The 20,116-nt window shown below is 43.2% G+C and overlaps 1 protein-coding gene across 3 annotated transcripts in view; it reads left to right on the top strand.

The window, feature by feature from the left end:
* Nucleotides 1-17: 17 nt before the first annotated feature.
* cux1b (cut-like homeobox 1b) overlaps nucleotides 18-20,116 on the top strand; it is a 57,781-nt gene continuing 37,682 nt past the window's right edge. For all 3 annotated transcript variants that reach the window (XM_065960725.1, XM_065960724.1, XM_065960723.1), the window contains exons 1-2: nucleotides 18-152; nucleotides 18,085-18,195. In XM_065960725.1, coding sequence (XP_065816797.1) covers nucleotides 90-152; nucleotides 18,085-18,195 — 174 coding nt within the window. In that variant the 5' untranslated portion in view covers nucleotides 18-89. The remainder of the gene's footprint in view (nucleotides 153-18,084; nucleotides 18,196-20,116) is intronic.

Below are 20,116 nucleotides of genomic sequence, written 5' to 3'. Positions count from 1 at the left end.
CGGATCTTCCGGCCGCCCGGTCCTCTCCACTGAACTCCAACCCCCGCGCTCTCTATCAGCATCTCATTCCTGTCTCAATATGTCTCAAGATGGCGGCCAATGCAGGATCGATGTTTCAATATTGGAAGCGCTTTGACTTACAACAACTACAGGTCAGTTGAATCTCTGTTTAAACCGTCTAGCCCTCTGTTCGTTTCGGGCTCGCTCGTCTCTTTCGGTCGCTGTGTTTTGTGCCTTTTCCGTGGCTTCTCGGAGGTGTTTCGGAAGAGAATTCAAGACCTCTTCCTCACATTGATGAAAGTGGCTCTCTCGCTGATCAGAAATTGATCCTCTTTGTTCAATTCCACATCGATCGGACACTGCAACTGGGCAAGCCGGGGCGACGCCGCGGGGATGCGCTGAAATAAAAACAAAACGGCGGGGCTTTGGGGGAAAGCTTTCGGATTGCTGTCTTTATTGCGTGTTCTTCAACTTTTACTGGGAGCGAGTAGCCGTAGTTAGCCCGACGCTTTAGCCGCTGTAAGGTTGGATAATTTGGGGGAGAAAAAAAATAAGTGCGACTCATTATACGGTGGCGCTGTGGTGACACCAGCCGTAGAGACGGGCAGCTCAGACACACAACAGCAGCTTTTTTTTTTTTTTTTTTTTTTTTTACTCGTGTTTATTCAGCTTTTTTATTCTCCATTCGTGAAGTTTATTTCAACGCGAATGAAAACATTAGCAGCGTTGTCGGCTAACGGGTTTTTTTTTTGGAGCAGTTTGAATAGAAGTCGTCTCGGGAGATTTATGGTTGATGAACTCAGTCGTCTTGTTTTTTTTCTTTCTCCTGACTGCAATTACACACAGTCAGGTTTTTTTTTTTTTTTTTTAAACAGACATTGCCACGTCTGAGAAAGTGCACCGGGGACGGGACAGTTACGTGTTGACGCTGTGTAATTAAAAAAAAAAAAAAACAAAGATTAAGAAAAAATAAAAAAAAGACCGTGACCTTGTTGATTAATATGAACTCCACAAATGCCCCGGTCTCGTGCACGCGGCTGATCGTGACGTGCACGAGAGGAGGAGAGATCCACGGCACAGTGAGGGGATAGGAGGAAAAATATTGGGGCCTATTCAGTGTGTGAATATAGCCTGTGTATGTTAGAGCGTGTTTGACCTATCACAAGACATGTAGACAATAGCACTGTTGTGTTTTCCCGTGGCATTTAACGTGCATTGCTGAATTTTAAATCAAAATTTATGAATATTAGCAGTCCAGTTCCCGACGTGATTAACATAAAATTGCATTATGTAGGTTAGTCGCAATTGTTCATACATTATTTTTGTGAACTGCTCAGGCTTGGGATTTAAACTTTTTATTTAGGTCATGATGCCCCTATGAACTGGGTAGACAAAAGGACAGTGAACAAGTCTTCCCAGCGGGCTTTGTGTCGCACTTATGCCACATCATCAAGGCTTCACTTCTCCTATTTATTTGATCTGGTTTGGTCCTCCTACTCGTGCCCCCTTGTTCATGCATTATGTAAAAAAAAAAAAAAAAAATTTGCTTTCTCTTTTCTTTCCTCACTATCTATCTCCCACCCCCTTCCTGCCTGTCTGCCCCCCTCCCTCCCTCCCGATCTTCTCTCTCACTCGCCTCCCCCTCCCCTCTTTTATCATTTTTTTTCCTCTCCCTCTTCCCTGGCCCTTCACCCTGCTTTCACCAGTTTTGCCCTCTTAGAAGAACTGGTGTGTGTGTGTGAGAATTTGTCCAAGATCAGTCTTTTTTTTTTTCTTCTTCTTCTTCTTCTTCGTGGATTGACTGCCAGCGCAGACAGTGAAGGCACTGCCAGCAGCCAGGACATGAAAAATGCATCGCATAAGTTTGTGATAAGGCCCTGGGTAATTATGGCAAAGGCCCCTATCACAAGCGATTAGTCAGGACAGTGAATCTGAGCGTGTGCAAAAAGCCTGGCGGTTGGCAGGCCTGTCTGCAGGATAGGAATCAGTCGGCGCTCGTGTGTAAGTGTGTGTGTGTGTGTGTGTGTGTGTGTGTGTGTGTGTGTGTGTGTGCGGAACTGCTCAGAACATTCACTGTCTATTATTGATGACATCTTATTTACTCTCCCTCCCACTGAGAGGCTCCTAGAGGAAAGCCTTCAGAGAAGAAGGACCTTTTTTTTTTCTTATCTGCTTTTTGATGATAATGCGGGGTTAGTATGATATGATCATGGTCTACACATGGCCTTGTCAGCCAATTGCTTTCTCATTTGCCTCTTGTGTGTGATCGAATGGACGGCGTGCACTTAGATTCACAGTCTGTTTTGTCTGTGTGAGAGGCACCAGCAAAGGAATGTTTTCTCCCTTTTCTCTCTGTTTCTTTTGATGATGAAAATCCAACCCAAGCTAGATGTCAGTAGCTCTAAGCCATCATAGCGTCTATTCCTCAGGCTCCAAACTGCTGATGTTCATTAAAATCCTATTTGATCAGTGTGTCCCGTTCGCTGTGTGAGAAACTAGCTAGGTGGTTGTTACAGGACAGAGAGTGCTTTGAAACAGCACAGCGAGCTGTTAACTTGTCTTCTCCGTGTGCTTTTTTTCCCCTGCTTTTTTCCCTCCCTCCCTTCCCATCACCACTACAAACACAAATGGGTGCAACAGTGATGCTTTTAGCAAGGTCTCACACACTTGCAAAATGGATCAGTGATTCAGAGATGATGGCAGGGTGACAGTGAATTACAGATGGAGGAGGTTTTAACGTCTATAATCCCTGTCCGTCCATTACAGAGTTGAGTTTCTTTAGAGGGGATCATCACTCTTCTCTCCTGTTGTTTTTTTCCTCTTTTTTTTTTTTTTACTCAGTCAAGCAGTTTGCTGGAACATTGTGTTTCTACTTGAGAGCGACGAGAGATTGCGCTTCATTGCAGACGAGCCTTAATAAGATCTGGGCGAATAACTGGGCCTAAACCTATACTTTATATTTTCTGTGTAAGCTCTGGAAAATTAAGAACAGACCTTCCTGTTATACTTGATTCCCAATTTAGGCCTTAATAGCCTACAACACACCTAATAACATTTCCTGGAACAAAGCGCCCCAGAGCCATTTCAAGAAGTAGTTTGCGGTGTTGCCGTACAGCTAAATAGTGACTTAGGCGAAAACGGAACCGGAGCTTGTTTTTATTCAACACCTTCTAATAGGTAAATTTAGGAAAAGGCTTTTGTAAGCTGATCCCGGAGCTGTGGTCACGGGCAACCTGAGCGGTTTAAATCTCTCAGCGACCGGTCCGCTGTTGTCTGTAGGAGTTTTAGTGTTAATTTATGAGCTGGTTGTCTGAACTCACTGGTGGGATATTTTTACCCCTCTGTTGCTGCACAAGCTGGGGGAGCAAAGAGGAAGGGGGCATCACGTCATGCTTTTACTGTAGCCAACCGCTTCTCTGCCCAGTGACAAAACCTGGCATTGGGACTGAGGTTTCACTGTGTGTCGGTGGGTGGTGAACGACTAAGCATGAGTCAGAGAGAGAGGGACGAGTGCATGTCAGGTCTTTGGTCTGCCCCCGGTCTACTTGGGCTGGAGCTATGTCATCCCACTTTATGAGAGGTTATCCTCATGGACGGTGCACTGTTTAAGTCTGAGAGGAATGTGAAGCTCTCTGAAAGAAAGAAAAAAAGTATTTTCTTCATCCACCTTATCGGTGGATAATTCCCAGCCAAGGCCCTAAACTCCCCAACTCTTCAGTGATTTAGTGAACGTCACACTTGGGATCAGTTTCTCTACCCTCCCCCTCCTGCTTTAAGAAGTGTCTACTCCAGACCCACTTTGTCTGCTTTTCATACTAAAGTCAATATATTTTACTCTGCAAAAGTCAATATAGGAATATTTAATCTTACCCAGCTGCATGGAAAAATAACTTTTTTTCCAGTGTGGTCTGATGTTTGAACAAAAGATAAAAAAGCATTAAACAGAAGTCTAAAAATAGGCCTACCCAAACAGATGGAGTCAGCAGCTCTTAATGCAGGCTTTAAGCAAAAGTGTGTGAAAAACAGGCATGTTTCCTGAAGGTGTGGAAGTCTCTGCGTATGGTTAAAATATTGCATGAATCTGTTTTTTTCCCACAGTTTGTTTTTTTTAGAGCACTAAAACCTTAAACGTGGCTCCATTCATTCAAACTTCTGGAGTTTAGGTGGTTCCTGCTGTTAAAATGCAAACATTATAATGTGAATACATAACATAAACGTGAAGCCTAAATACCCCTGTTAAAGATCCTTGGCACAAGGCAAGCTAGTTTTATCATTTAACTACAGAGACTTTGACTTTGACCCCGGAAAAAATGTCTCTTTTTGCGGTTTCATTCACAAATTATGAATATTAAGTTACAATATATGCAGAGTTTGTAGACAATATATGCCTGGAAAAAAACTAGGACACCACAAAAAGTACAGAGAGTTTTTGTTGCTGTGACTTTTATGTTCTCACACTTTGAAATGAATCATCAAGACTGATTTCACAAAAGACATTTTATAAGCTGTTCAAATTAATTAAGCTTCCTTCACAGGCCAAATGTAGACGTCTCAATATCTCAGAGGCCGCCTGGCTTCTCTTAAGAACAATAACGTTTTTTCATCAGACTTTATTACTTAGATTTTTCTTTAGTATCTTGCTCCTCTGAAATATAGAGTTTAAGTCTTCCAGTTTTAGCACACCTAAAAAAGTTACTAAAATGATCTTTGAGGTGTTTTACAGCCGATTTAAATATGGATGTCATGCAGAAGCATTTCCAATCATCATCTAAATACACTGCGATTAAGTTGCGTCACTTGATCGTTAACTTAGACCTTTTTTGTACAGAAATATCACTGTTTAGATGCTGTAAATAAAAATGTTGTTGCGCCTTTCTTCTACACAAGGAACTTTGCTGTGTTGTGTAAATGTTTTCAACCACATAATACTTGAATTCTGAAGTGCATCGACACAAAACTTCCACTCATCAACCGGCAGCAGGAACACAACATGGGGGCAGTTTCCAGAGACCTATTTTCAAGTGGCAGGCATTATTTACAGCCCCACTCGGAGTCTCTCTCTCTCTCTCTCCCCCTCTCTCTCACCTACAGCATCATAGAGTTTCAGCGTATCTCATGACAGAAGCATCCATTATTCTGCTGCTCTGTATTCCTGCAGAGAGAGAGAGAGAGCGAGAGAGAGAGAGAGCTTCAGTGACTGGACACTTCTCTTCAGGCTCACTTTAGAATACACCGGCTGTTTCCACTTCAGGACTGTGCCCACTACTTTATTTAAAATCCAAGCGTACACTCGGAGCAGTGCCTCCAAGGCCGATGTAATCTTGTATAGTCTATTGTTCATCTTGTAATATTAAGCCAACGGTTTTCAGTAAACACAAATCTTGCATTCCTGGGGGGGAAATGTGAATTCTCGTTCATAGTTGACTGGTGAAGTAAAAATACACACACACACATGGAAGTGCAGCAGGAGGGGGCTTAGACTTAGTTTTATTCATATTAAAAAATAACCAGTTTGACTCTTTTCTGGTTGCTTTTGTTCTTGTATTTTGACCTCTACTACCTATTTTTCAATCGAGGTGAGCTTGTCGAAAAATGTCAGCGTCCAATAGTCCACACCTGTCAGTTCTGAGTGGTGCAGACCTACAAAGAAACTGTTTTGACGTTGGATTGATAAATATTATACAGAAAAAGAGTTGCAAAGTGGTATAAAGTATCAGTTGATGATCTGCGGATCACTTTCTGGTCTAATGGTAGATTTCTTTGCTCTCTAAAGTGTTAGAGAATATTAAATATATGCCTGTCACATGGTCTTGAAGCCTGATAAGACATTTTCAGATTGCTTTTTGAGTCTGACAGACTGTCAAAAGTACAAAAGATTTTCAGTTCTCAGTGACTTAAAATGAAGAAAAGTACAAAATTGTCACAACTGAGGTGTGAGCCAAGTTTGTTCGGCACGTTTGCTACAAAAGCAGTTAATCACTTGTCAAAATAGTTGATGTTTAATTTTGTGTCATTTGAGAAATCTGTTTTATTTTTCAGCATTCCATCCGTCTCTGCTGTATTTTCCATTCTCTAGTGTCGCTTTAAACATTATACATGCAGTACATGAGGATTAGAACAAGTGAGGAAACCTAAGAAATGTGTGGTGAGAAAAACCTCTGAATAATGACAACTTTGGGTGAAAATCGGACTTAAAGCAACAGAAGGAATCTGAGCTGTTTTAAAAAACCATTTGATTTGCTCTCTCTGTGCCGATTTTTGATGACCCAGCAAGCTGAAAGCCTGGATGAGATTTGCAGGATTTTTTTTTTTTTTTGCGGAGTTAAACAAGATGTTAAGGTGGAAATATAAACAGAGGCAATGGACCAGAAAACGAAACGGGAGTCCCATTTCCAAGAGGTACCACAATGTGATAATTTAGACCAACTGCAGACGCTCGGTCACACAGTGGGGGCCGGTGTTTGAAACATTTTTTGACAAGTTTGGCTGAGCACGCTGCTCAGTTTGAAGCTAATGCAGTGCCTCGTTTTTTTTGTTTTTTTTTTGCTCACAAAACGTGTGTCCCTCTGAATGGAACGAGTCTCTGTGGTGAACGCCCTGTGGCCTTCAGCGTCTGGTGCAGCCGAGTCTTTTGGCGAACATCTTGCCCTACCTAATTTTAGTGTTGTTTATCTCACCGTTATCAAGGAGTCTGCTGGGCTAAATAAGGCCTGAGGAAGGATCCTTATGTGCAGACCTCTTCCCATGTCAACCCATGACTCTGGTATCAGTGTCCTGTTAGATCATTGACCACAGGTATTCAATTCTAATAGGCCTATTGCTGTGTCCTAATGGTCCAAGTATTGAATTATGATATTGGCATGGGCGGATGGCCTCAGGATTGAATTATGATATTGGTGTGCTGTGGCTAATGGTTCTTCGTATTGAATTATGATATTGGTGCACTTTGATGGCGCGAGGATTGAATTATGATATGGCTTGCTATCTGCTAATAGCTCAGTCTGTGTAATTTTCAATGTCAATCACAGTTTCTGTTGCTAGATCCATAGCAGGCCTTCAGGCTCAACTCATCAGTCACATCAGATGGGCACAGAAGTCAACCTTTGGTCTGAGTTTCTGTTACTCTTCGCTTTTGACTTGTGTTAAGTCCATCAGGGCCTTTTGGGATATTTTTCTCAGCTACAAGTCCACAATGGTTCAGTGAGTCAGAGGATTTGGCATTTTCAAAAGAATTGCCTGGAAATCGTTAAAGCTTTAATTCTGAGCTAACTTAATTTCTCTTGAGTGTCCAGTCCACACCTTTTGCTGTGTTTATGTTGAGCTCATTCCCATTTTGGTAGTTTAAAAAGTAACCAGAGCTGCGATGGTCCTGCTGCCAGCTCACAGAGTAAATGGACGGCCTGCTTCTGTGTCAGCCCTCTAAAAATAACACAGACTGCTGGCTGGGCTCAGCAGAAAACTACCGCCGATTATGATGATTCAACTACCCTGTATTCACAGGTGTGTGTGTGTGTGTGTGTGTGTGTGTGCGTGCGTGTGCTGGATGGGGGCGGTTTAAGCTTAACAAATTGTACTCTGCATTTATTGAGATATTCACTGCTATAGTTTCATGTTGCTCTGTTGGAGAAACTGAGAATGAGCGCATTAGGATTGGATTGTCACAATTTCTCAAATTTGATACGATTCTAGTAAAAATCAAACAATGTCAATACCTGTTTTGATACCACAGCAGCAAGAATACAAGTCCTAGACACCCAATGTTGAGTAAGCTCTTCTTCATAAAATGCAGGCACACTCCTGTAGATCCAAATGTCCCAAATACATTGGCAATGTTTCGGTAACGTGTGCCATTTAGACAGTGTTCTCTTACACACGGCTGCTAATTGTTAAAATATGGCTAAAGAACTGGGTTTTTTTTCTTCAATACTTTTATTCATTAAGATAACAGATATTGTATCTTTTTAAAACATGGAGGTTGAAGTATGGCAAATTTGGACAACCTCATTGCACATTTAATTCAAATGTTAAATCATTTTTTTCCCCCTAAGTTTAGAATACCATGAACATTGAAAAGCTTGATATCATAAGTCAATCTGTATAATGAATCAGATTAAATAGTTACAACTGCTAATGCCACGCTATAAAACAGCACAAGGCTTAGCCATTAATAACCAATTGACTGGTCCCTGGCTTTTGTCCACTAAAACATGGTGGATTCCATGTAAATAACACAGTGCTGTATCTGTGAAATTCATTGGACGTCCTCAGACGGTACTTTAACCCCTTCCTGACCTTTGACCTGAGCAGCTGTGAGACTGGAGCCAGGGTTCAGAGGTGGTCTGACCCCGCAGACCTCACTGTGACCCAGGCTGTCTGACTGGTCTAACCTTTTGAGCTAACGGATGATGACTTTACCATCTGTCTTGCCTTTTAACAGGTCTAGCCTCCTTGAACTTGAACTTGTTTGGATGTAGAAAAGGAAAAAAAACAACAACTCAAGGGATGAAATCTTCTCCTAATTAGCCCAGGCGGTTTTCCTACAATCTTGCATTTGTCTTATTTTCGGGGATGACTGAACAGGAAGTGAAAAGTTTCAGACTTAGTCTTTTTTATGTATGTGAGAAAGAAGAAAAACAAGTCAAGGGATAAAATTCGTCTTTCTTCTTTTTCTTACCTATTAGTAAAAAAAAAAAAAAAAAATCCAGCTTCTCTTGGGTTTGAAGTGGTCTGTATGCTGTGATCAAAATCTTACACTAGATGTACAATGGCAAGCTCTGTTGCCCGCTGTCTAACTTTTAAAAGTAAGAGCTGTCCTCTTGAGGAAAAGGAGAGGGGGGGAAGGGAATATGTGTTTAGTAGACACAAGCTCATCCGCTGACTGCTGTCTGACCCTGAGTTCAGCGGTATGGTTATTAATAGGCCCAGAGGCCTCAACTTCCAGGAGGCCCTCTGATCAGCTCCAGATGTGGAATGAGAGAGGACAATTCTGCGTTAGCCTATCCATGTTTCACATGAAGCAGAAAGAAGGGAGATAGGCATTTGGTGAGACTGATAAAGAGTGAGTGAAGGAGGTAGGGAGGAAGGGAGGGACAGGAGACCTTTCCACAGCAGGAGTGTGTTTTGTGAGTCTTTGTTTTCATGTGTGTAAGTGTGTGTGTGTGTGTTTTTCCGTTTATTACACTCTCTGCCCTCAGACCAAAAGACCATAAAAACGTATGGCATCACCATGGTGACCATAATAACTAGCTATAAAACAGCGTGTAAACTGTGAAATAAGACAAACAGACCAGAACAGCCCTGACTGGCTGGCTGGCTGAATGGCTGCCTTCCGCCATAAAACTATTTGAGAGCCAGACTGAAGGAATGCCTTGGAGGCTGCTGTGGCTGTCACGACACATGAAAGGATTAGGCTCTGTGTTTTATCTCCTCTTTATCTGATGGTAATGGATAAGCTGAGTGTAGCCTATCATCTGACGCTTGGGCCGAGGGTTTGATGTTTTAGTAGGGTGACGGTTTGTTGAGTTGACCGCTTTGGTCTATTGATTGCTGTTTGATGGTTTTGATATGTAGGCTGTGTGGAACAGGTCAAGTCTTTTATGCAGTGAAGGCTCCAAATAGCTTTTAGCTGTCCTTCACTCTCTCTCCCCCCCCCCCATTACTCTAGTGGTTCGTTTGATGTTTGGATCAATCAATAGAAAGAGCCTGAGCTCTTACACATGCTCCATCCTACTTCCCGCTGAGCTCCACTCCTCTTCCTTCATTGTGCATGCCTTTATATCACTTTCTCGCAACACAGAATAAATGATATAATTACAACCCATTACGTAGTCTAATGCAGGCTAATTATTCTGTCATTACTGTAAGGATTAGCTATGCTCTTTCTCTCGTCCTCACTGTTTTTTCTGCCTCTCAAAACTCGTGCAAGCAGAGCAGCAAGAAAACTCTTACTCATAAAGGCTGACTAAGACTCAGCCGCAGGACATGTTGTGTTGACGTTGATCGTATAGACCACGGGTGTCAAACTCAGTCAGGAGGATAGAACATGCTAGAAAATAGTGACAGCATGGGCTGGACACATTAAAACAGTCAAGATGTATCTAACCTAATGAGGCATTTTGACAAATGCTTTTGATTTAAATGCATATAAGTCAACATGCTGCTTTTACAGGCTATGGCACAGCTCCTGCTGATGTGTCATCATCAGGCGTCTAGAAAATGAGTGGATACAGCAGATAGACACGGCTAAATTAAAACGTGGAAAAGGGCATCATGCAGCGCAGGGATTTAATGTACCAGAGGCACATGAGAACGATGCAGTCCCTTTTTTTTTTTTTTTTTTTAACTGTCCTGTAACAGCGCCAATAGCATGAAGCTGCTTGTAGTCCATAAATGGAAGGCTAAGTGAATTACAACAAATCAAATAGGCTAACGAATTGAGAACAGATCAGATCTTAACTGAATTAGTGCAACTTTGAACACTGCTCTATTGTCAGGGTTCAGAGACTTTCTAGGCCAGAATGACTCGCTCGCACACGCACAGAGATGATGATTGGATGTCTGCAGCATTGCCAGGCTGCACCTGTGACCCTGTCATTATTCACCGATGGTTACTTCCATTTGATGTCTTATAAACTAATGGCGGTGATGTCAATTTTTTGCCCGAGTCCTTGGGAACCAGACCTCTACTGTATGTGTGCTACAGGGCCTGGAGAGCACCACTCTTCTCCCAGACTTGATTAATCCCTATCACCCCTCTCCACGATCGCAGTTTCCATTTTTTAGTCCGTATCTGTGCACTCATCCCCTCCCCAATCTCCTCTCACTGGCACAGAATGGCTTCCTGGCAGAATGGAGGCATTAATTCAGGGATGAGAGGTGTGATACTCTCTCTCTCTTTCTCTCTCTCTCTCCCTCTCTCTATCTGTGCTCTGTTTGTAATGCGTGGCCTTTATCGTAGCCGAAACAGCTCACTACCCTCTGATCCTATCTCAGATCTCAATATCCTCGCCGTTCCACCCTGTAAACGCAGGGATGAAAAATCTTGCCCTTTCACCAATGCATTACACCCTCCTACCATACCACCATACCCCTCTCCTCCCATTGCGCCCTCCACACCACTCGCCCTTCGTGACACAGGCCTCCAGCTAAATTCGAACGCTGCTAAAATGAGACCAAGTGAGCTGCACTTCCTCAGTGCCAGAAACCATCGTAGGCTCATTATATTTGTATTTAGGCTCAGGCCTGGCCTCTGAAACCCCCTTGTCAGACAATAGGTCGGGCAAAATAATGACTGGCTCTCAGTGAGCTTCAGGAGAGTTAAGGCATGGATGTTGGGGAGATAAAACAACAACCAGTCTCTCAGCAGAGGAACATGGATCAATACAAACGAGGCTGCGGTGTAAAAAGTCTGTTTTTGATCCAGGCTTGCGTCAGCGTCAGCGAGGTGAGTCTTGACAGCTCCTGTGCTGTTGGTAGATATGGATCTGTGTTCAAAAAAAGGAGCAAAACGCTCAGGGACCACAAGCTTCTTGTTAGGCTGTGGAGAGTGGTATGCTGACCCACCACCCCCAACCGCTCTGCACACAAACACAGTTGCACAAACACACACATACAAAAGTGTTTTAGGCCTCAGTTGTCACAGATAAACTATTGTGTTAGCTTGTGGTTAAGAAAACTTTGCGGCTTAGACTCCAATGGGGGAGAGAAAAGGCAAAAACAGAGATTCAGGAGGATATGACTTACGTCTTCAAACCCATTGTGGTTTGTGAAAACGGCGTCTGCTGGCACAGTTAAAGTTGTGCACCCCTGCTATGTGGCAGGTAGGAAGGCAGACATGCAGCCAGGATCGCAGCATCTTATCTGTGCTGCTGTTGTGCTGTGTTTTTGAGGGGGCGTGCTTGTGATCTGTGATCATGTACCGTGTCGTTGTAGCAAGCGCGGCTGTCGCTCCTGACTGAGCTGCCCCCCCACGACTCCACCCCCCTCCCTCCAACCCCAACACACGCACACACAGTAGGTTTGGCATACAGAACAGTCAGCTACAGAGTATGTGGAACGCTGTGAAGGAGATGGAGGGGGGGGAGTTTCTGAGGTAGGCCTTGTAGATTTCAGATAACACATCTTTCCAGACGCCTTCACTGTTTACTATCATAACCACATAACAGCCTCAGACATGTCAGAGATAAAAGGAAAGATTAGTGACTGCAGTGGCAGGACCGAAACTTCATCTCCTAAACATCTGTGTTTTGTTGCCAAGTACAGAGGCTGTTAAAAGGCTCCTCAGACAGAAAAGTTCCGTTTTAAAATATTAGCCTCTTCTGTGGTGTGACCAATACAGTGTGTTTTTATTACTGAGATGAAGTGAATGTATTTCTGTTCATGTCTCTCTTTGCCTGGCTTGGATTCAAGAGAGGTACTCCATTAGACTAATGTGTAAAACATGCACTGAATGTGGAGCAGTTAACCTACATTGTGTTTGGACTAAAGGGGTTAATGGCAGACTACTTGGCATGTGTGACTGCATACTAGGTGTAAACAAAGTGTTTCATGCAGTTACAGTCCCAATTATTCTCCAGAGAATGAGATCTAAAGCAAATCCCTGTGTGGTGCTCACTCCTCTGTGTACACTCCCGGTCACCGCAGATCGACTCCATACTGTGTACACAACAATAACTTTGTTGTCATTCCAGCAGCCTATCTGTCTCGGCATCGGTGGAGCGTGAGGGCATAAGGAATTCCACGAAGTTTTGATACCTCAATTAAAGTGCGTCTGTCTCCTGTTATCTCATTTAGTCTGCAGTCGATATGATTGGCATAATCAGACATGCCTGATTGGTGCCTCCCATTTAATTAATCAGTCTCACTGTATCATCACCTGTGGCTCATTAGAGTAATTAGAGCAAATTAGTCAGATAGAAGGCCTCTCTCTGCCTGCAGACGAGTGGAAGGAATTTCATTAGGAGAGATGAGCACACACACACACACCTTGGGTCCGATCGCCAGTCGTAATAGGATTTGTTTACCCGTGACTGTTATCTGTGATTAGTATTATTACCAAAGTGGTAGGACTCAGAGATACTCATTTTCCTTTGGCCCAGCATACCCTCCTTGCTGCGAACACAGCTCACCATGCCAAATTTCGCTCGGGGAACATGTTAGCGGACTTCCTCTATTTGAAACAGAGTTCAAAAAGAATGTGGAAAGACTGGGCTCCCCAAGTTACTGCCGCGGCCTGTCTGTGCACTCATGTGAGAGCTCACGCGTGTGGAGCAGCGTGCGGGAGGCTTCTTGGCCAAGTCGGTGTTGAAGTCTCTCTAGGGAGTGTTGGCAATCTGTTCCAATCGTCTTTACAGCTGACCAGACGACCAAATGAACCAGGACAGGGACTGCTGCTGTGGGCCAGTACAGCCAAGCCAAGCAGGGCTGTTACAGCAATCACAGAGACATTACAGCCCTGCTTAATGCTCCCCTGCACACTGCCATGTTCCAACGTCTGCTAAACTAGACACTGCAGTCCGAACCAGGCACAGCCAGATTCAGAAACAGCTATGGAGTTAATGTGAGCGGTTAAACAAATTAATTCAGCAGAACATTGAACAGTTTTTGAGATTTAAAAAGAAGAATATTTCAAAGTAAGGCCAAGGAGAGACCCACATAGTGCTGACCTCGGAAACTGAGCCTGAAGGCCCTACACAGAGTACACAAGTTTTTCATAAATGTTGCTTGGTGCTCCGCTGTGCACTGCAGGCATAGCATTATAACATCAACACAAGTGCTGGTATTTGAACTCTGCCGATGAAAATTAATGACTTTTCTTGTCAGTACATTAGTCATGTATTGTGGTCTATAGACTCCCCTAATTAGCATGTTTTTGGATTTTGTTAATTAGTTTCTTCACTCGTGCCTTGGCCCCTTGTCAAACATGTTAATTTGGAAGGTTTATCAGACTAGCATGATGTCAATCATTGATGTCAAAGCTGATAGGAAGAAAATCCCCATGGTATGCCAGATGGCAGAGCCCCTGTAGTGCAGCCTTGCCCAAAGTTAACAGTATTCCTCTCCAAAAAGTTTGAAACTTGCAAAAAATAAACAAAATGGCAGAATTGTCTCACTGTTGTCGGATGCAGCGCGTTAAATTCCAAATTAAGCCTGTAATAAATGACTCCTAGTTGTAAACTTTGTATCAACATATCTTGGTCTCATTAGGGATGTTCTGATGTGGGTTATTGCTGAGTTGTGTTTTGAAAAAGGTCATGTTACAGCGATTACCCTTTTGGCCATCCTGTCTATGAACGGTGCTACCTTTTTGAGTTCACTGACATGACTTTAGAATGACAGTGACAGATGCAAAATCCTGTCAATTAAAAAAAACAGGTTCAGGTTTTTGCATAGAAAAAAAAACTTTCTATGCAATCTGTTAATCTGCTATCTTTAGTCAGGATGCTAATAAATACAGTGACATGGCTGCTAGCGATGATGAAGTTGCCGGACCAATTTGGGGTTTGACTGTCCTCCCTGCAAAGAATTCAAACAGGTTGTCCTTAGTACTGTTATGGCCAAATGTCATAGAGTATTATCAACCTTTTTTTCATAATGGGCTGAATATTACCGGCAAGAAAAAAGCCTGGCTGTGGGAATCGCAGGGTATCTCACAATACGATGCGATATGATACGATGCTCAACAAGTGGCCTACTGTAATGTTCATATCACAAGACAGCGATTCTACAATAATTGATATACGTAAGACAATTATGTAATGATACAACACAAAATCTGGTAAACTGAAGAATACAAAATGCCCCTCATCTTAACATGCTTCACATCCTAACTTATTTTTCTCACTGTGGGACATGATCTCGATGTCAGCTTCTTTGGAATGGCTTCTCCAACCCTCATTCCTATCATGGGTGGCTCCTTGTGGGGGCCACGAAGTAGAGACGCAGAACGTCAAAGCACCACGGAAATCTATTTAGAGCGTCATATTTTTTTTAAATAAAGTAAAACATCGATATTTTGCCCAACTTTTCAATAATTGTATCACACTAGTCAAGACTACGATACATTGCAGAATCATTATTTTATCTCACCCTTAAAAAAAGCCTGTGTCAAGCAGTTTTTAAGTTAGTTTGTTTTTTAAAATAGCTTCTTCTTAGAGATGTTTTCCATCAGCGTGTTCGTTAAAAAAAAAACATTAGTGTAAGGATAAAAATGACCTTATCTTTGTGATCCTGCACTTTTGTAATATGCAAACTGACCACAGATCAGTCCAGTGTTATTTTACGAAGAAATCCACTCTTTAGCAGAGCACTTGAACATGGCAGCCCTTTGTGCTTATATGTTGCTTAAAATGGAGTTAGTGTTGGCCTCCTAATGGTCAGCGAGATGTGATGTGTGTGAACAAGGGGCGGGCAGCAGGGATTGTGCACTTTGGGATGTTACGCTCTATCAGCAAGATGAGTGTAAAGTCTGCCTGTGTCTGCTGATGTGGGCACACAGTTTGCTGCATAGTCAAAACCTCTCTGGGTCTGAGGGTCCTTTTTTTTTTTTTTTTTTTTTAGAGTGAGACCATGCCCATAATTACTTGCCCACTTGGCAGTGAATCAATCCTCTTCCATGTGTGATGTGTTTATTTAGCTTAGCAGTGAGAATTTTTTGTGGGGGAATGGGGATTTGGTAGCACATTGGGATATGTGAAGGGTTTTGGAAAGGGATTGTGCAGAATCAAGGGCGTCAGGGATTGGCACATGACCTCTTAAAGCAGAACCCCAGTGGACGACTGTGGATATTTCAGGGTTTTTCCCCCACAAAAACAGAGCTCACTAATCAATTTACAGGAATACACTCACACAACTATGGTCAATTACTTTGGTTTTTGGAAAAGTATTATGTTCAAAATAGATTAACCTGACGCTCATTTGCATATCAAAGAGGATTCTTGCATAATTTATGAAGATGGAAGTACTGTTTACCATGTTTTTTAACGTAACAAGAAACACTGTGAAATGTGCATTGACAAAAGAGAAACAACAGAAAGATGATCCTATATTGAAAAATCCTGATCAATCCCTACTTTACAAACCAACACAATATAAAAAATATATATATAATGTTTAAATTAAGTTGCTCAAACTTTATTCTTCGAGCTGAAGTCCTAATTGTGTGCTAGGATGCGCAACACAAACTTAAATGGTATTTAATGTATGAGAGTACATGTCAGAGTTGCTACAAAGGTAGATCCTATAATTTTAATTAATTTAAAAAAGTGTTTAATGGCAAAGTTTGGATGATTAAAGGAAATGTGTCTTTACTCTTGGGATTTCCCCCAAAAAAAGTTCTGTTTGCGGCCTCTGCCTTCTGATTTCAGATTAGCGATCCTCTGATTTATAACATTAAAGGGATTTTGAAAACTAAGCTTCGAGGCCTTAATACATCATATTGTGATTAATATCATCCAGTGACTAATATCTGTCAGTATCTTGAGCCAACTGGGCTTTAGACTCTAGTTCCTGTAGCTAATCTTTACCAATATAATAATTACACCTCTGTTCATGAACTGGAGCGTTCCGTTTTTTTTGACAATTAATTTAACATGATTAAAATTTATTAGGTTCCTCCTTTCATCAAGCGTTGCACAAGCTTCTGCACACGCTCGAGTTCACTAACAGATAGTGCAGCTGCTCCATGGCCATGGGCAGACAGGCTGCTACATCAACTGCTCCATGGGCAGCGAGAGCAAGATGGCATGTAAGCAAGTGAGCAGTTTTTTGTGTTTTTTTTAAACGTCCTGTGCTACTGCGTAAAATCCATCACAGAGGACAGTGGAGCAAACCAACATTTGTTATATTTTTTTCACGCTTTGTGGATAAAACGAGATCACGGCTGGTCAGGGAATTAAACTTAACGCTGACGGGGGAAAATCTCCTAATTAGAACTTGATCACACTATTTCTATAGAGGGTTGTGTTTTCTTGTGTGTGTGTGCGTGTGTGTGTGTGTGTGTGTGTTGGAGTTGTGGGGAGGTGGGCATGCGTGCGTGAGTGTGTTTTGGGACCTTGTCAGCAGACTGAGCCACAAGGGCCCCTGTGGTAATGTGTGTATTAAATGATTAGTGTGTTAGTTAGCATAACGGCCCTTCAGCAGCGTTTAATCACTCTCAGGGGTGGGCGGCCTCACAGGAGGTGGATGGGAGGGGAGGGGATGGGATGGGAGGGGAGGGGAGGGGAGGGGGGTGGTAAGGGGAAAGGCGGAGTGAAGGGAGAAGAGAGATTTTTTTTTTTTTTTTTTTTTAAAGGGAGGAAAAGAGGTACTGCTGGTTGAATGAGTGAGTAGATGATCTGAAAAGAGAGTACGGAAAAATGAGGGAGAATAAAGGAGGAGTGAGCGTGACAGAAGGCAAGAATCCAAGAGAAACATAATCCAGCAACACTCACACACTCAACAGAGGGAGATACAATCTTTACAAGGCCTGAACGCCTTGTTAATGTCAGCACTTGGCCCATCATCTGGAAGAAGTCCCATAAATAGCTATTAATAACAATGCAAAATGGATGTGGATAAAGGCGGGCCCTGCCTCAGTCATGACAACACTGTTGTTGATAATTGTGCTGTTGTGGTGTGGGGAGGGGAGGGTTTGTCTGGTGCAGACAGTCAATAATTGTTGTTGACTGCGTGTGTATGTGTGTTGTAGTAGTAGTAGTAGTAGTCTTTCGCTACAGAGGCTGTCATGCCGACACAGTGCTGGCTGATTGACTGACAGGCTGAATGGCTTAGATATGTGTTGCGTGCGCTGGTAGCACACAAACTACTGATGGAGACAAGTTTTACTTGGCAGGACCTCAGTATTGTGGTTATTCCTGCTCTTTTTCTGCTGCCGCAACATACAGAGTTCAGCTAAGGCATGATTAGAGAGTCTGCAGCACGCCAGATGCGTCAAGGAGTCTGTTTTCTTGACAGAAAACTGCCCCTGTTTTGTTTTCCTGAATACTAATGCTGCAGGTTATTGTGACAGTAACAGTTATAATAAATGTGATAAAATGTATACTTCTCTTGCAAACAAACTGAGAGATGTGTGTGTTTGTGTTGCAGAAAGAACTAGACGCCACCGCCACACAGCTTGCCAACAGACAGGACGAGAGCGAACAGTCCCGGAAGAAACTAATCGACCTGAGCCGCGAGTTCAAGAAGAGCACACCAGAGGTGAGAGAATCAGATATTCACAGACACGCTCTGACACACAGCTTTGCAATCTTTTGACAATCCCAGTTTTCAGCCTCTGTGTTTTCTCTGCGTGTCTTCTCCTCTTCGTAAACCTAGTCGGGATTATTTACTGAGAAAGCAAGAGGAGGAGGAGGAGACAGCGGTGCAGGAGATGCGGGGCTTGGCTCCCAAAAATAGTCTCTCCATTAGTTTCCCTGAAATCCTAAAGAGACAAAACAGAAAACCCCTCAGGAGTTTGTATTATCTGACCTAGTTTTTTATGCGTGCAGAAAGTGTGGTCCGTGAGCGCGCGTGTGTGTGTGTGTGTGTGTGTGTGTGTGTGTGTGTGTGTGTGTGTGTGTGTGTGTGTGTGTGTGTGTGTGTGTGTGTGTGTGTGTGTGTGTGTGTGTGTGTGTGTCGGAAAGAGACAGCAAGAAAGGAGCAGAGAGAGAGTCGGAGCAGGAGGGAGGGAGAGAAAGAAAGAGAGTGTGACAACACTACTAAGTGGGATCATGAGGGAATTCTGTCCTGTTCCTGTGTTCCCAAGGCTCCTCCTGGGAATATTTTGTTTCATCTCCGTTACCAAGGCAACGCGTTTTAAACCACACAGCGAAAACAAAGTATTGTTGTGTTATTATTGGTAATGTCACCATGGTGAATTATTGATGGTGGTATGAATTATGTATAAACGGGATAGACGGTGGATAGAAAATTGTCAACTCTCGGTGGAGTTGACAGTAGGCCTATTATAGTTACCACAGGAGGAGGATTGTGACTATTGACTTCAGATTGTAGCCCACCCACCATAGAGAAATATTCACCAGCGGGAACTCTACCTATGTGCAAAACACACTAATTTATCTCTAAACTGATATGACCACATATCTAGCAGCACACTTAGAGGTAGAGGGAGACGGAGAAAGACGGAGAGCACACAAAGAAAACATGCAGAGAAGCCCAGGCGCACACACACAAACACTCAGAGGCAGATAGCCTAGATCACAGAACAGGACACACACATTCATCAGTGTAACAAGGCTGTGATTTAGGAAGGCTCCTCTGGCGTCTGTGTGGCCCCTGGCATCTTCCTGGTATGTGGAGGAGGAATCTGAGCCAGGCCAGACGAGCGACAGGATTCATTACAGGGCTGTAACGGGCTCAATAGGAATCAGCACTAAAAAACTCCCGGCGTTCGGAGGTGTAGAAGCATCACAGCAGCCTACCAAACAGGCTGGATTGTAACGTGTGACGGCCTGTGCTTGATTAAAAATTCCCAGATCGTCTTGTGCGCATTGACGGAGCAGCCTTTTTGGTCTGTGTGTGTGTGGTTGACCAGCCTATAGAGCGGGCTGTCAGCTCTCTGTGGTCTGTAGCAGTCAGCGGAGATCACAGTCACATCAGATCAGACTGCATTAGGCTGAGCGGGAGTCCGTCTCTGATCCATTATTCAACAACCAGGAGACCGGCCCACGTTGACTGTGTCTAGTCTGCTGAGCTGTACTCGGCATGAACTGCACTCATGGTCTGCATAATAACACATGCACACACACGCACACGCACACGCACACGCACACGCACGCACACACACGCACACACACGCACACACACGCACACACACGCACACACACACAGGCTTTTGTAGCATTTTGAAAGTAGTGCAAAGAAATGCAGCGTGAAAACAAAGTTTTCATAATTCATTAGGACTGACACAGTGTTGAGTTTTTTTTTTTTCAGACTACATCTCACTGTGCCTCCTAAGTTGCCTGAATTATTCATCCACTTCTTAATTTCCTTTGAGTTAGTCAAGACTCCTCCACCGCACAGTTATAAAGTCAAGGGTGGGAATGGTTGTAAAATGTCCCAAAGATTGCTAGCCAGAGGCACTGGTAGTAAAACAACTTTGTGTGCGCACGCGCGCATG

Source organism: Labrus bergylta, chromosome 11 (assembly GCF_963930695.1).
Source record: "Labrus bergylta chromosome 11, fLabBer1.1, whole genome shotgun sequence".
Lineage (NCBI taxonomy): Eukaryota > Metazoa > Chordata > Actinopteri > Labriformes > Labridae > Labrus > Labrus bergylta.
Note: the sequence above shows the minus strand (reverse complement) of the source record. Positions and strands in the feature narration are given on the sequence as shown.